The following is a 16,561-nucleotide window of genomic DNA, read 5'->3' on the forward strand; positions in this document are numbered from 1 at the left end:
ATATTAAACATAACACAGCACACAAATGTCTGGGTTTTCCCCTCTGCATATTCTTTGGGCAGAAAACATAAAACATGGCTTACAATTCAGGAGTCAATTACCATATAATTTACTTTCCAATGGCTATTGCAAACTGAAGTATGCCTCTTTAATTAGCTTTTGCTAGATTGTAGACAACTTTCAAACAACTGTCTCACTTGGAAACTTCCAGCAAGACAGATTATTGCAAGAAATCTTTCTCCTGTTCCAGCATTTGTTCTTCCTCTTCCTCTATTCCTCCGATGATTCCTGTTTACCCGTCATTGAATTTGCTTTTCAGGCAAAGTGAGTAAGCATAATTTTCAGAAATGCATTTACAAATATTTCTGAGTATTTCTTAAACAAAAAAGAGCTAAGACCGTGCTACTTCCTGGTACAGCTTCCCACTAGTTGTCCCAGAAGGCAGGGCAAATTCCTTATCTGCACAAAACAGTCTGTTGTTTGCAGTTGGCTTGTCCTGATTTTCACTTTGTATTGACTACTACTTTTCTTTTTTCTGTTATTAAATTTATTTATTTATTTATTCATTCATTGTGCATCCCAAACACAGACCCTTCCCTCCTCTACTCCCTGCTCCACCGTTCCACCTTGTTCCTTCTTTCTTCCCTCTCCATCTCAGAAAAGGGGAGCCCCCACCCCTTGCAGACCTACACAAGCACATTGAGTAGCATCAGGTTTAAGCACATCCTCTTCAACTGAGGCTAGACAAGGCAGCCCACCTAGGGGAAAGTGATCCGAAAGCAGGCAACACAGGCTATGTCAGAGATAGCCCCTACCTTTTTGCTAAGGGACCCACATGAAGATGAAGTTGCCCATCAGTTACATGTGTGTCATGGGCCCAGTCCATGGATGCTCTTTGGTGGGTGCTTCAGCCTCTGTAAGCCTCTATGGCAATGTGGTGCTTTCTCAGAAAATTGAAATAGTTCAATCTCAAGACCCATCTATACCACTCCTGGGAATATACCCAAACAATTTCTCCACCATACCATAAGGACACTCTCACAACTATGTTCATAGCAGCTTTATTCATAATAGCCAGAAACTGGATACAACCCAGATGTTCCTCTACCAAAGAATGGATGGAAAGAGAACCTGTGGTTCCCTAACACAATGAAATACTAGTTGTCTATTAAAAACAAGAAAATCATGCGATCTACAGGGAAATGGATGGAATTAGAAAAGATCATCCTGAGTGAGGTAACCCAGACCCAGAAAGCCACCCATTTGCATGTACTCACTTAAAAGCGGAAGTCAGCCATATAGTACAGAATATCCATACTACCATCCAGAGACCCAAAGCAGCTAAGTAACAAGGAGAGCTGAGGGGAGGATCGTTGAATCCCACTCAGAAGGGAAAATAAACTAGACAATGGAAGGATGAAGAGAAAGAACTGGGTGGAAGGGAGTGTGGGGAGGAGAATGAGGGTGGGGAATCAGATGTGCTGAGAACAGGCATGGGGTCAGAAGAGCTGGGAGAGAGAGTAGAAACCAAGGGGGTGTATCTCTGGGATTACCTCCTGCCTAACAATACAATTAAACAGGATTGACTACTATTTCTCAAACAAACTATGCATTATTTTTGACCACAGTGCTTTTGCTCTGGTATTTTTGTTTTGTTATGCTTTTTAACTTGGAATTCCTGCTTCCACTGTTCTCTTTTTCTATCAGTCGCATATGAAATTTAGGAACCACCTAGGATTAATCTCTTTTAAAATATTATGCAAAATTTAATCTGTTTTTAAGCATTTTTATCTTTTTTTATTATTACTTTATTCTTGTTACATCTCAATGGTTATCTTGAGTATTATGAACACAGTCATTGCTGTAAAATAGTAATTTACTATGTACGTAAAAAACTTAAGTCAATGTATTCATTGGCAAATAAATAAAAACATCAAAAATACATGAGTGAGGACTAAGATTTACATGTATTTTTGATAGAATTTATCTTTACAAGTATCCTATTAACTTAACTAAATAAAACTTTTGACTCTAGTTCATTAATATACATATGCATCGTGAATAATGTATAAGCTTTATAATCTACCTTATTGAGGATGTTAGCTTTTAAGACATATTTATGCATGCTGCCATCCCAATAACCACTGAAGTCAGGTATTTAATAAGGGACTAGGGGCCAGGATAGGATTGCCTAAGGAAGTGGAAATAGAATATACTGTCATAAAGAAAACAGAGTGCCACTAGAATAGGATTAAATAGGGGGAGGGATGAAAGAAAAAGGTAAAGGATAAATAATGAGGAGGGACATCTAACACTAAAGGCCATTTGAAAAGCCACATAGGAACCTACTACTGTAGAAGTTTTCTAAGATATATGCCCATGTGAAAGACCTCTAAATGGAGTGACCAAATAAGAGGAGAGACAGTGTCCTGACTAATAATGTCTTACACTACCAAGTAAAACTTCAGTGTTAGGAATTGGTTATGTCTTGTTGAGTCATTGAACAAGGGGGCCATGGAAACCTGCAAACATCAGGGACTTTTTCCAAGGTTATTTACTGGTGCTCTTCACAAACTTTATGGCCTTCTTAGTGAGGACAATTGGTACATATCTAATCAACACTAAGAAACTGAGCTGGAGTCTAGTGAGAAACTTCACCTGCACTGACTAGCATTCATGGTACTGGAAGGCACCCTGCACACCACCAGAGGAGAAAGGCAGCCACCAATCCAGCTAAAAATCTACAACCCTGAACTGGTGCCAGTATGATATGGTACAATAGTGGCACACATGTTACGGAATTAACCAGCTCCTTTCTTGTTAGATTTAAGGCTTACTCCATGAGATGGGACCTACACTGGCACTGCTAGAGTAGCAAAGAGCTTAAGACTGAATATGCCATAGGCCTGGAGGGAAAGCAAATACTATTATTCTTCCAAAAGAACGTAGCAATAAAATACCATTTGGTATTTTCCAAACAAAGAATCGGTGTATTTTTCTCTTCAAATATGAATTTACTGATTTGGGTTGCTTCTACGTTCTCTTATAAAAATCAGTATTCAGAATGTATCTTTTATAAAGTCTAGATTCAATCTTGGCAGGTCTCTAGGCACTGTTACTTTGTGAGTGTGTGTGTGTGTGTGTGTGTGTGTGTGTGTGTATGTGTGTGTATATGTGTGTGTGTGTGTGTGTGTGAGTGAGTGAGTGTTTCCTTCCTACAAGTTCTAGTTATCACACCCTTGCATATTGTCAACATTTTGAGACAAGGTTTCATATAGCCTAACCAGCTGGGCTTCTGGACTCTAAGGCACTATGTAGTTAAAAATGACCATAATGCTTGAGTCTTCTAACTCCATTAACCAAGTGCTGGGATTACAGACATTTGACATCATGCCCAGCTATTTGTAAATGCTTTGGAGTGGCCCAGCCCATTTCACTTTCATAGAGAAATCTTCAAATAATAAAGTTTATTTTTAAGACCAATGTTAATTTCACAAAAACAAATTTGTCTCAAAAGGATAGAGTTCCTACACCTCACTGGCCGTCAGAAGAACTGGTCCAAGAGCAAGACGTTCTATTATGGTGACACATGGACTACACTGTAGGACTCGCCACATCATTATCACTTGTGTCCGGATCTTACATCACAACTCTTTCTTAGTGAAAAATCAAACTATAGTTGATTTTTCAAATATGAAATATTCAAAATATTGAACCATATAGAAAAGTTTCACTGTCCATTTGTCCCTCACAACCTCTTCATCTCTGAAAGCCATGGGTGCCTTACTGTATACATAGTTTTCTTAAATGCTTCATTCACTAGCAAAATGCATGAAAATTTCCCTCAGGTTGTCTTGTGTTTGACAATTCTTTTTCAGTAAAACATATTTCATTGTGTGGAAGTGCCAGAGGTTATTCACTTACCTGCAGAGAGACATTTTAATTGCTTCACAACTGAGAAAATAACAAAGCCACTTTAAATGTCTATTCGCTGCATTTGTATGAGCATGCTTTCAAATCCTTTGAGAATCAAGATTGCTTAAAGAAAAGTTTGCTTAATTTTATAAAATAAACAAGCAAACTTCCTTCCAAAATGGAAGTGCCATTTTGCATTCCCACAAGCAATAACTGAGAATTCTTCTTGCTCCATACCCTGTCCATGGTGTGGTGTGGTCTGTTTTAGATTTTAGATATTGCAAAAGTCATGAGAGGGATGTGGTATTTCATTATTTTCTTTTCCTTTCCGCAGTGGCACGTGATGCTGAACATCTTTTCTTATACTTTGTCACCCATGTATCTTCTTTACTGACGTATACATTCAGGACTCGGGACTTTTTTCTCTTTTTGAATGGTTTGTTTTTTCTCTTATTGCTGTTTTAAGACTTCTTTTTTTTTTTTAATTTTTAAAATGTTCTTCATTTGATGTTTCTTGTGAAACTTTTCCTTAGTCTGCAATGTCTTCTCATTCTCTTGACACTTTTTTGCAAAACAAAGCTATAAAGTTGTTTTCACTTATCAATCATTTCTTTCATACTTTAAAAGGGCCATACTTTTAAAATTATTGTATTTAAAAACACCAGCATCTAGGTCATCTAGGGTTTCCCCTAAATCATAATCTAGGGGGATTTTAGTTTGGTATTTTCTGTTACATCATAATTCACTTGAGTCAAATTTATGAAAAATGCAATATTTGTGTCTACATTCTTTTGGGGATAAGAAGGGTATATATCTATTTGTCCCCAAAGCCACTTGTTGAAATGTGACATTGTATTTACTACCTTTGCTTTTTCTGCCATAAGTCAGCTTGCTGTTTTAAAATAGGTGCACGTAAAAGGTGTCGAGAGTCCCATTAATCTACTTTAACTTTTCTTCATGGGTTTTCTTGATGTATGCCTTAATATCTCACCTTAGAGATGTTAAAATAAAATGATATAAATATTTTTATTTCAAATTTTACTTGCTTTTGCTAATATAGTCATCCCTTACATGGGATGTTGGCTTTGGCTAGCTACAGATACCAGAAATTATTGACATTTATATCTCTGACATAAAATGAAAAAGTTCCTCTTAACCTGAGGTTTTTAGTTACTAATGGATTCATATAAATAAAAATTATTTTGCATGTTAATAAAAGTCAAGAGAATTTTCATTAGCCATACGGTAGGGGAAATGGTCCCCTTTTGTCACAGACCTAGGGGAGGGGAAAAAGGTGAAAAAAGGGAGAGAGGGAGGATCAGGAAGATAAAAGTGAGGGGATAACAATTGGGATGTAATCTGAATAAATTAATAAAATAGATTTTAAAATATTTTTCAAGTTTCCACCCATGTATGTATTCTTTCCTACCAGGAAATCCAGTTGTGCTGACTGACTTTATATCACATTAACACAATAAAGTCATTTTTTAAAGAGGCATGTGGGAAAGCCTCTGCTCTGTTTTATATTGATGTTTGATGTGGGAGGGTCCAGCCCACTATGGCATCTATGCAGGTGACCCTGGGTGCTGTGAGATAGCAGGCTGGGAAAGCTAATGGAAGCAAGTGTAAGCAGCAGTTCTCTGTGTTCTCTGAATCACCTCCTTTTTCCAAGATCTTGCTTGGTTTGAGTTCCTGTCCTGAGTTTAATCAGTTATAGACTATTATATGCAACTGTACACTGAAATAAACCCTTTCTTTTCAAGTTGCGTTTAGTCATGGTGTTTAACTACAGCGATTAAAACCCTAACACAGCGTTAAGTCATTACTCATGAACAGATGATTAAAAAACTTCTCAATGTTTACCTAGATACATGATTCCCTTGCAAACCATGCCAGTATACTGCTATTAACACAGTCCTCAAAAATACACCATTGTTGTCTTTGTCACTATAAATATAGTTAACTGCTCATTCATTTTTCCTTTTAGGATTTAAAAACATATATTACCATGCTCTTAAAACTAAATAACTTTTCTTCCAGGCTCTTTCTTTTTATTGGAATGCTGTATTTGTTTATTTATCAGACACGTTCCCTTCCTTTGATTTCTTTTATTCAGCCACCTACTGACATGCCCATTTCACTCCAGAGGAAGCTAATATTAAATTCTGTTTTCTATGTTTTGAGTACCCCTTTCCCTTTAACCCTAAGAAACTTGGGTTTCAGAGCTTGGTCATGGTACTTGATCCTAAACAAAGCTGTAATGAGAATTCCTGAGTACACTCTGTAGCGCCTCATGGTACTTGGCCATGGCTATGGTAAACTTCATGACCAAAAGCACATTGGGGCAGAAAGGTTTATTTCAGTTCACAGTGGTAGTCTATAGAGAAGGGAAATCTGGGCAGAAACTCAAGAAGGCTAAAGGCAGAAACTGAAGCAGAGACCATAGAAAAATACTTCTTTCTGGTTTTCTCCCTGTGGCTTGCTCAGTTTGCTTTTGTATAAACTCCAGGACCCAGGATTGGAACCATTCACATTATGCTGGGTCCCCAAATATCAATCATTAATCAATGAAATGCCCTGCAGACAACCCTACAGGCAATATAATAAAGGCATTTTCTCAACTGAGTTTTCTCTTTTCAGATAACTCTATTTTGTGTCATATTAACAACAACAATATCAAACAGAGTAATATCATTTATCTATCATAGCTTCACAATTACCAAGCTGGTAATTAGTTGTGGCTATTGGATTAATGTCTTTTTTAACCACCAAACAATAACACCATGTTATTATGAGAAAGAACCATATATAATTTTTATAGTGGCATCTCTACTATTAAATGCTTAACAAGTATTTGATCCAATTTAAGTGACCTTTCTTTTAAATTATCAACTAAATATCAGTTCCAAATGGTCTGTTAAGTTCTAAATTTTGTAACTAATTGAGACAGGATTCTGTAAATAATATACAACTTACAAATTTCATAGAGAACATAAGCTTAACATTTTATAAGCTCCCTCCCATGAAACTCTTTGATGGACTAAGATGTACCCATGGATGAGTTGTGATGATGGTAATCAGATAATCAGAATATTTTTGTAGAAAGTAATTTTTTTAAACTAGAACCAAAATTAATATTGAATATTGAATAAATATTGTGGATCCAAAAGATCAATATCAGAAAATAAATGCAATGAAGCAGCAAATTGGCACTTGATACTGACTAGAAGGCATTTATGCAATAAATGCATACAAGTCTACTCAGACTGCATGTGACCACAGAGAGTTACTGGGAGCACTACTGAAATTTTCTTCCATAAAGAAAAGTCAAGAGAACTATTCTTGGGCAGAAAATACATCAATTGGATGCTAGAACAGCTGCCCTGTGGACTGCCTTTATCTTTAACTTCCCCTATTTTGGTCAGTTAACTGGTGTCTATCAGTAGATTTTACTATGCAGCAAAGACACATAACATGCATTTCTCAGATTCATAGACATATACTGGGATTCATCATTTCCAACTGATTCTTTCAAAGTCATGAGATGGAAGAATATGGTCATTTTTACCTATAGCTACAATAGTCTTGGAGTTCAATTCTTTCCCCTTGAAGGTAGACTGGAATTAATGATTCCATTTGAGCCATTAAAATCAGTGGAAAAGGCAGTGTGTGACTTTGAAAATTGAATCAGAAAAGGCAGAAAACCTCTTTCTTTTGTGTGTTGAATACTTGAAGTAATGCCAGACAATGATGTTTAAGGACTCAAGAGGGCCTGTAGAAAGGCTCTGGTAGTGCTTTGCCATAGGTCTCAGAACTTTTTTTCTTTCTTTTTTCTTCTTTTTTTATTAATTTATTCATATTACATCTCAATGGTTATCCCATCCCTTGTATCCTTCCATTCTTCCCTCCCTCCCATTTTCCCCTTATTCCCCTCCCTTATGACTGTTCCTGAGGGGGATTACCTCCCCCTGTATATTCTCATAGGGTATCAAGTCTCTTCTTGGTAGCCTGTTATCCTTCCTCTGAGTGCCACCAGGCCTCCCCATCCAGGGGACGTGGTCAAATATGGGGCACCAGAGTTTGTATGAAAGTCAGACCCCACTCTCCACTCAACGGTGGAGAGTGTCCTGTCCGTTGGCTACATCTCAGAATTTTAACGTCTTACAACAGAAAGACTTTGGAGAGTTTTGAAGTTGGACACATTCTATATTCTGATGCAGCTACAAATCTATGGGACCCAGGAAACTGAATGTAGTGGTTTGAATGAGAACGGCCCCCATGGCCTCACATATGCAATGTTTAGTTTCCCGATAGTGGAACTATTTGCGAAGGATTAGGTGGTGTGATTTTGTTGGAAAGGTGTGCCATAGAGGAAAGCCCATGCCAGGCCAAGTCTCTGTCTCTGCCTGCTGTCTGTGGATCAAGATGTAAAGCAATTCAAACCATAATTCATAATGAATTTGGCTTTTCTGTTGTGGTTTTTGCATATTTATAATAAACTGCAAATATTTGCATGGACCAAAGTGCTTGTAGAAATCTATTACTTTGCCATTCTTAAATCAAGAGATAGGAAGTGTTTTCTTTCACTATGGATTTGGACCCTGAGCTGCTCTTGAGAAGTCTGAATGCTAACTTCAGAAGGCAACTCTGACACCTGACACACTCATGTTAAAGGTTTACTACCATCACACTGAAATTTAATTCTTGATCAAACAATTGGCAAACATACAGAGAAGTTGACCTCTTGCTTATGTAGTTATGATATTTTTTCCAGAGCAGTGGCCTAAGCAAAAAGGATTTTCATACATTGTTATGCAATGTGCTAGAATGCTCCAAGAATTTAACTTGGTGACATATTTCTTATGACTTTGTGTGTTTAGTCAAAAAATGTGTATACAATTTTATGTCATTTCTGGGATTAAGTAAAAGTTGATAGAAGCAGGGCATGGTGGCACATGCCTTTAGACCCAGCACTTGAGAGGCAGAGGTAGGCTGATCTCTGAGTTTGAGGCCAGCTTTATCTACAGAGCATGTGCAGAACAGCCAGGGCTCTTGTTATACAGGGAATCCACGTCTGCAATAAATAAAGTTGATAGAAAAATAACTTATTAGACAAATAATTTTCATTACCTTTAGCTATAATATTTTAGAAAATGTGTCTTGTACTTGTGATGTTTACAGTATGCCTTGGGTAACTGGCACACTTTTCCAAAGGAATGCTTCTCCAACGGGGATCATGTTTTTTTATATATTTTATTAATTTAATCATATTACATCTCAATTGCTATCCCATTCCTTGTATCCCCCCATTCCTCCCTCCCTCCCATTTCCCTCTTGCTCCCCTCCCCTATGTCTGTGACTGAAGGGGACCTCCTCCCCCTGTATATGCTCATAGGGTATCAAGTCTCTTCTTGGTAGCCTGCTATCCTTCCTCTGAGTGCCACCAGGCCTCACCATCCAGGAGACATGGTCAAATATGTCTAAAGGACTCAGTGACTCATCTGCCAGATGTCACAGGAACCCAGATCACTGTTTCCTTAAATTAACTTCAATACAGGGTTTTGAAAAAAATCTTTCTACAGTGGTCATCTAAGTGATGAATCTTTAAACAATTATGTGTTCAGGCACTACTTCCTATAGGTAAAACTGTAAATATATAGATTTTAGAGTCTGGATTTTATTACTCATGAATAATATTTTTATACTTTATTACTTATCCTTTGTATGAGTAATAAGAACAATGCACACTCTCCTGAGTGGCAGATGAAGATTAGAAGCTCTTTACTAATCGTGCCCTTGTTCGACCTATTGTTTTGACAATATCATTCAGACTAAAACTGTCTGAGGTCTTTGAGAAGCTTGAGCAGCGTGGAACCACTAGTCTGCTGGACAGATATTTCAACCTGATCTTAAGAGATTATGAATCTTATTTGGGGTGATATTGTACAGATTTATTTATTTTTCACATGGAGAAAATTATTCTTGATGCCTAGTTAGTGGAATCAGGCAAGTCTACTTTCCTTAAAGTGTTCCTATGAATATCAAATATCAGAATGTTATTTTATAACTATATGTTGGATATAGCTGCATCATTTAACTATACGTTTTATATTATTACAGGACAAAATGACAGGAACTGGTAGCAATTGCCCGAATAATGAACCAAACTTTTTTAAAAAACATCTATGTGATGATACAAAGGTAATGATAATTTAGAATGTATTATGAGCTTGGTATTATAGACATTTCCGTTAAATAATTAATTCCATAATCTTCTTATCCTAATGACAGGGTCATCACCTGTTTATTATATTATACTGTGGTCTATTACATGTTAACTTTACAGATATCCTGCCCACAATAGAAAAAAAGTACATGATAATTTTTTGTCATTTATTGTTTTTCACCTTGAAAAACTAAAAACACTGACTATAAAGGCACAAATGTCTTTTTCCCAGGAGCTTATTATGAAGGAGTTCTTATTAAAATTATCTCACGCACACACACACACCACTCATCATTTGGTTTTAGACAACTCCAGTTTTTTTAGTATTTACTGAAGTTTATGCCAAAGTCAACTCTAGTTGCTCAATTACAATAGAAAAATATATATAAGTTTGTAAGTTACCCCTCACAATAGAGAAGCTTTGATATTTGACAGTCTTTCTAAAACTCACGTAGCTGTCAACCTCACCTTATCACATATTCATAAATTATTTTTATTTATTAACTGATTTCTCTAAAAAGCCTATATCTGGGATTAGATAGCTCCTCATTTTTTCTTTTATTTTAATATCAGCTATTCCTCCAGAGCTCGAGTGTTCAAAAATGGTAGCAAGAAAAACCACACATACCTTTCCTCATTGGTGTTTCCAGCAGCCTTCTTCTTTGGTTAGCCTGTTAAAAATATATGGTCTTGTAATGTGCTCACCCATAAACTATAAAGCCACATGTACATAATGAAGAAACGGCTTTTTGAAAGTCAGATAATCATTAAACCAAATTCTAGGCACTTTGTGTTCTCTGTCTCCTTGGAGCCACAGTTTCATTCCTGTTACTTGTCAGTCATGTGATTAACCGGAATAGAAGGCTGGGGTGGAGGTGGAGTATTACTGACAGGGCTCTAGCCTTAGGTTAATAGCCCTTTTGTTTTGTTTTGTTTTTTTCCTTCAAACAGGAAGCTGCTTTTCTAAATCGTGCTGCTCGCAAGTTGACGCAATTTCTCAAAATGAATATCAGTGAAGAATTCAATGTCCACTTACTAGCAGTTTCACAAGGCACACAAACACTGGTGAACTGCACAAGCAAGGTAAGTGTGTTTGGTTTTCTGTGAACCAAATATACATTATTCCTGCTTAGGATGCTGTCATTCTCTGGTGGACACCTTTATTGTCACAGATCTCTACGTGCTGCTGACCACTTTAAGTCGAGATCTATTTTCCTTATGCTAAAAGGAAGCCTCAGCCTTTAGAAAGCTACTCATGCCTTCGATGCAAAGTGAGAAAGTCCATTGGAACCTGCTTTAACCAGTCTGGGACACTGAACAATGGCCATGCTGCTTTGTGGATGATGAATTCTTTTATATATTTCCAATATTGTTAAGTTGTTTGAGCAACACAGAAAGGGTGAGACTGCATACACTGTATTAGGAAGCCACAGGCATTCCAACTTGAAGTATAAAATTCAAAGTACATGTGGCAAACAAGCCACTGGGTAAAATGTCGTTTCTGCTAGACAGAATTCTGAATAAAAAAGGGCAAGCTTGGATGTAGGCAGAGTAGACAGCCAAACTCTGGCAAGACAGGGTAAGCAAGTCCTCAATAGTTCCTGCTTCACAAATATGTCTGTCAGATATATTGGGCCAGAAGACTGAAGAAGATGCTCCAAAGTTATAGAGTTTTGGGTGACTGTTCAGGCAGGAAACTGTCTCTGTCATCTCATTTGGGAAGCTGCTAACCTGCACTCTCTGTATACTTAGGTAATTAATTTTATTCCTTCTCAAGTTTCTGATGGAGTTGAAGACCAGATAGTTTAGTTTTACGATTAGCTTAGTTGTGCATGACTTAAGATGTTTAGGTCTAGGTAGATGTTTTAAGTTGATAAAGATGAGATATGATAGATACTGATTTATATTCAGAATTTTAGATACACTAAGATAGGAAAGATGTTTTCTTTAAGCTTGCCAAATACAAATTGCCAAAACACTATGAATATAACATTTATATAATTCCCAATTGTTTCATGGTTCTTCTTGCAGGTTATTGCATATATGTGTAATAATATAAATGTATATGTAAAAAAAACAAAAAAAAAGAAAATAAATGAAACAAAATATTTATGTTTTTATTTATTTAAAAAATCAAATTACACAAATATGCAAACTAGGGGCAACATAAATAAGTCAATGGCCTGTATCCAAGAAGTTAGAAAGTTTGAATATTTGCATCTCCAGAATTTCAGAGCTGAAAACAAGGTTTATTTCCACCTACATTTTCCACATCATGTATCATTGTACATCACCATTAATGGTTAACGGTCAGGACATCTTACACACAATTCTGTCAATGCTCACATTACTTACAGAAAACAATGGAGTTTCCATATATAACCTACACATATCTTCCCGTATAATCTAAATTGCATATAAGCTTCTGAAAATCCCCACGGCAACGTCAATGATGAATGTTTGGTCATTATGTGTAGTTTGAAAATAAAGACAAGAAAATTACTTCACATACGTTCAGTACAGGAACATTTTTCTTCAAGTATGTCTAGATTACAACTGATTAAATCCAAAGATGTGGAACCTACGGGCATTGTACTCACCAAACACTAATATGATAGAAGTACCAATTGTTTTCCCCCTACTCAAGTACAGCAACTTAGTCAAGTGAAATTCCATGAGTACTTTAAAACTGCACTGAAAATGTTAATGAAAATTTCCCCATATTATCTTCAAAATCTGTTATAATCTCTTTGAAGTTATTTAAAAGTTACGTGATTGCATGACTCAATTATATAACTGCTAGAGACAGTAATTTGTGACTAACTTAAAAGAGATGAGTTCACAATGTATCCGCTATGACTGTGTCACACTGGCTCTCACCTCTTTTTGGCTTCTTATCCTTATTTATAGACTGATATAAAACCATCAACGCCATAGGTTTATCAAGCAGACAGAATAAAGTAAAATATGTGAAGTACTGACAATAATGCCTGATCTAGAAAATACTCATGAAGTGACTCTCCACTGAGTGAAGAACCATGTCACACGGCTCAGAGGAACACAATTGCTCTCCAGCACCTGCTGTGTACAGGCATCTCTCTCCACACTGTACTGGCAGCATTTAAAAATTCTTACTTAGATGAGAAACAAACAACGTATTACCAAGAAGAGACTTGATACCCTATGAGCATATCCAGGGGGAGGAAGTCCCCCTCAGTGACAGTCATAGAGGAGAAGAATAAGGGGAAAATAGGAGGGAAAAATGGGAGGATACAAGGGATGGGATAATCATTGAGATGTAACAAAAATAAACTAATATTAAAAAATTTTTTACAAAGCATTGTCACCACTATAATGTTTTTTCATTGTTGAAGAATCCTCCTTGCATTCTTGGACAGCCCTCCAGTTCTTTCAAAGAATATCCAAGTATGGTTACAAGATGAAGCCCAGATGTGAACACAAGGTCCAATTCTCACCTTGGCCTGCCTCTTGCCAACAGTCCCCAGATATCTACATGTAAAAACAAAGGCGAATTCTGTGAAGGTGATCTTGGGCATAGTAGAACTTCTTAAGCACAAAAAACTTCAACTTTCAAACAACTTGTGGGTTGCGGTCCCATGGGCTGTACATCTGAGTGTGGCAGTCATGTGCCGTTGAGAAGCAGGAGATTCTCAAATGCTCAACATCCAAAGAATAATTTAAATCTTGTGTGTAGTAAGTTCAAGGAGTCCCTGGGGTGCACTGCACAGCTTCCCAGAGCACACACACAGAACGTCACAGTGCACATGTTGTCATGCCGCCGTGTGCCAGCAAGTACTGTGCTAGCACTACAGCTCAGTCTTGAGGCCACAATACCTCAGGAATCACAGTGCTTTTGCACACGTGCACCGCATCCTGCTCGTGTAGAAGCACTACGGTTCAATCATGGAAAACAGAGTTTTAGTATTTTCCTAGTATTGTTCCTGAGCAAGTGAGTACCAGATTGACGTATCTTTGAACGGCGTGGAAAGATTGAATTTTAAATTGATGTCTGAGTTGGGCTTAGGATAGAATTTTCAGCAATTTCTGAAATGGTTCTGAACACATCTGCACCACTTATGCATATGTATTCACACGAAGAGGTGATCTCAGCAGTGAAAACTATAAAATCAAAAGATGATCAATTCCGAAAAACTTAAGCTATGTGTTGTTCATGCTATATTGTTAAATATTCATCTAAGATTTGTTTGTGTAAAAACAAACAAATAAGCTCACCTGGCTCACTGGTATGCAAATTTGTTAGTGTTATATGCCTGTAAAAGAATCGTTGTTAAGTAAATGACTTTCTATCATTAAAAAAAAAACAAAACAAAACAAAACAAAAAACACTTATGAGGCAGATAGTAGCCATAGTTTTTAAGCATTAAGACCTTTTTAGAAGATCATAAGGTACTAGTTGAATCAGGTATAGTATTATTAATCTAAAATTTTGTGTTAAATCTTTTCAAAAATTTATTTTTCACATAAAACTTCAATTAAATTATGTAAAAATATATCTTTTATCAAAGTTTCGACTATCGTGTACACTGTTGCAGGGTAAATTTTTATATAAACATTAAGTACAGTAGCCTTGATTTTCCTGTTGTGGTTGTCATCATAGGTCACAGTTTTAAGATGTCATGCAAGGGTCTTCATTCTGGTATATTATGACTAGTTACCATAATCTAATGTGATGGAAATAATAAAAAGCAAGTATTTTGAAACTCATTTTATTAAAGTATTAAACTACATCTTACAAATTTATTTCCTAGGAAGAAAAAAATGTAAAGGAACAGAAAAAGAATGATCCATGTTTCCTAAAGAGACTACTGAGAGAGATGAAAACTTGTTGGAATAAAATTTTGAATGGCAGTATATAAACATGACATGCAGTAGTAACCTACAAAAATCTACTGGTTTATACATTTGAGGGGTTAAAATCCTCCCAAAAGTTGCTGGATGCCTCCTGGTCAAATGAACAGAGCAGCTGGGAAATCCACAACGAGGCACTAGAAGATGGACATGAGCAATGCAACTGATTGCTGCAGTCAGCATCAACATATGGACATGCGTCAACTGCACTGATTTTGTAAAGTAACCATGTCATCAGCAACACTTCTTAAACCTTTCCAAATATTTCAAAAGACATCAAGTCTACAAAAATCAAGGCTAAAATGATTGAAAGCCACTATTGTTCTATTAGTAAAATGACAATATGGCTCACTATGCATTGGTGAGCCACCTGAGGAGTAGAACTATCATCCTGTGACTGGAGATGCTGGGGGACTCACAGTGATGGAATTGCTCATGAAAACAGGGGTCATTTACCTTAAAGCAGCAGCATCAGTAGCAGCAGCAACAGCAGCAGCAAGAAAAAAAAAAAAGCTAAAGGCACTTAAGACACATATCCAGAAATGTAGTTAAACATGAATGTATAACACATACCTTCAGTAAAGAGCATAGCAGATATTTTTAAAGACAGAAATGCACTTAGTCCAAAGATACTGAACCTTAGTATTCAGTCACTTTTGCCATTTAGGTATAATAAAGCTTGTATAGCTGAAATTTCAATTTGGGAAGTATAATTTTAAAAGAATAATATATGTTAGACTTTAATTAATGTATATATTTAATTTTGACATTATCTATATAAAAATATTTTCATTCATTACCAATTGCCTACTTTGGATAGTGCCTCTTTTTAAAATAAATAATCTATGTATTAGCACTGTCAGGTTCACTTAATCTCAAGCGTGTTCACTGATGCACTGCCCTTTGATGCCACTTTCACTCAACACATATCCTTTGACACGCTCATACCAAGAATCAGCATGAGACTAGGACCCTACAACTTTGTTAAGAGAAGAAAACACTAATTTTTGTTTTACATTAGGGTCTTATATGTACCTCAGGCTGGGTGTGACGCCTCTGTCGCAGACCCCCACGTAATGGGACTGCAGACATGAGCTAACATACTCAGTTAGGATCACTATTTTTTTTTATTAAATTCATGTCTTTTAAAAGACATCTGTGTATATCCTATGTACATACCTGTTTAAATCCTTCTTTGGAAGGCTACAGTCTTCATCTGGTTGTAAGGGAAAGGAACACTACCCTGCAGAGGCCAAAGTTCTGAAACAGATGAAGTGCTGCACTCACATTCTTCTTGCTCCTTCCAACCACTTCAGCATCTAGCTGGATGCTGGATGTTTCCATTTGATCTGTAGATCACATGTGCAGTGCTCCACTGACACCTTCCATGTGTGGTAGCCATGCCTTGTTGCTTGCTCTTTTCCCTAACCCATAGGAAGTTCATTCTCAATGCTACAAATAGCTGCCATTAATAGTTTTGAGAAAAGAGATGAATGTTTAGTTTGTTTCATAATCACCACCATTTGCCCA

The 16,561-nt window shown here is 36.7% G+C and overlaps 1 protein-coding gene across 1 annotated transcript in view; it reads left to right on the forward strand.

Annotated features, from left to right (window-relative positions):
* The window catches only part of Il7 (interleukin 7), a 38,498-nt gene extending 22,433 nt beyond the window's left edge, over nt 1-16,065 (forward strand). The window contains exons 3-5 of the mRNA XM_051158443.1: nt 10,036-10,116; nt 11,093-11,224; nt 14,932-16,065. Of these exons, the coding sequence (XP_051014400.1) occupies nt 10,036-10,116; nt 11,093-11,224; nt 14,932-15,039 (321 nt within the window). The 3' untranslated portion in view covers nt 15,040-16,065. The remainder of the gene's footprint in view (nt 1-10,035; nt 10,117-11,092; nt 11,225-14,931) is intronic.
* Nucleotides 16,066-16,561: the final 496 nt, after the last annotated feature.

The sequence above is a fragment of the Acomys russatus genome, chromosome 2 (assembly GCF_903995435.1).
Source record: "Acomys russatus chromosome 2, mAcoRus1.1, whole genome shotgun sequence".
Classification (NCBI taxonomy): domain Eukaryota; kingdom Metazoa; phylum Chordata; class Mammalia; order Rodentia; family Muridae; genus Acomys; species Acomys russatus.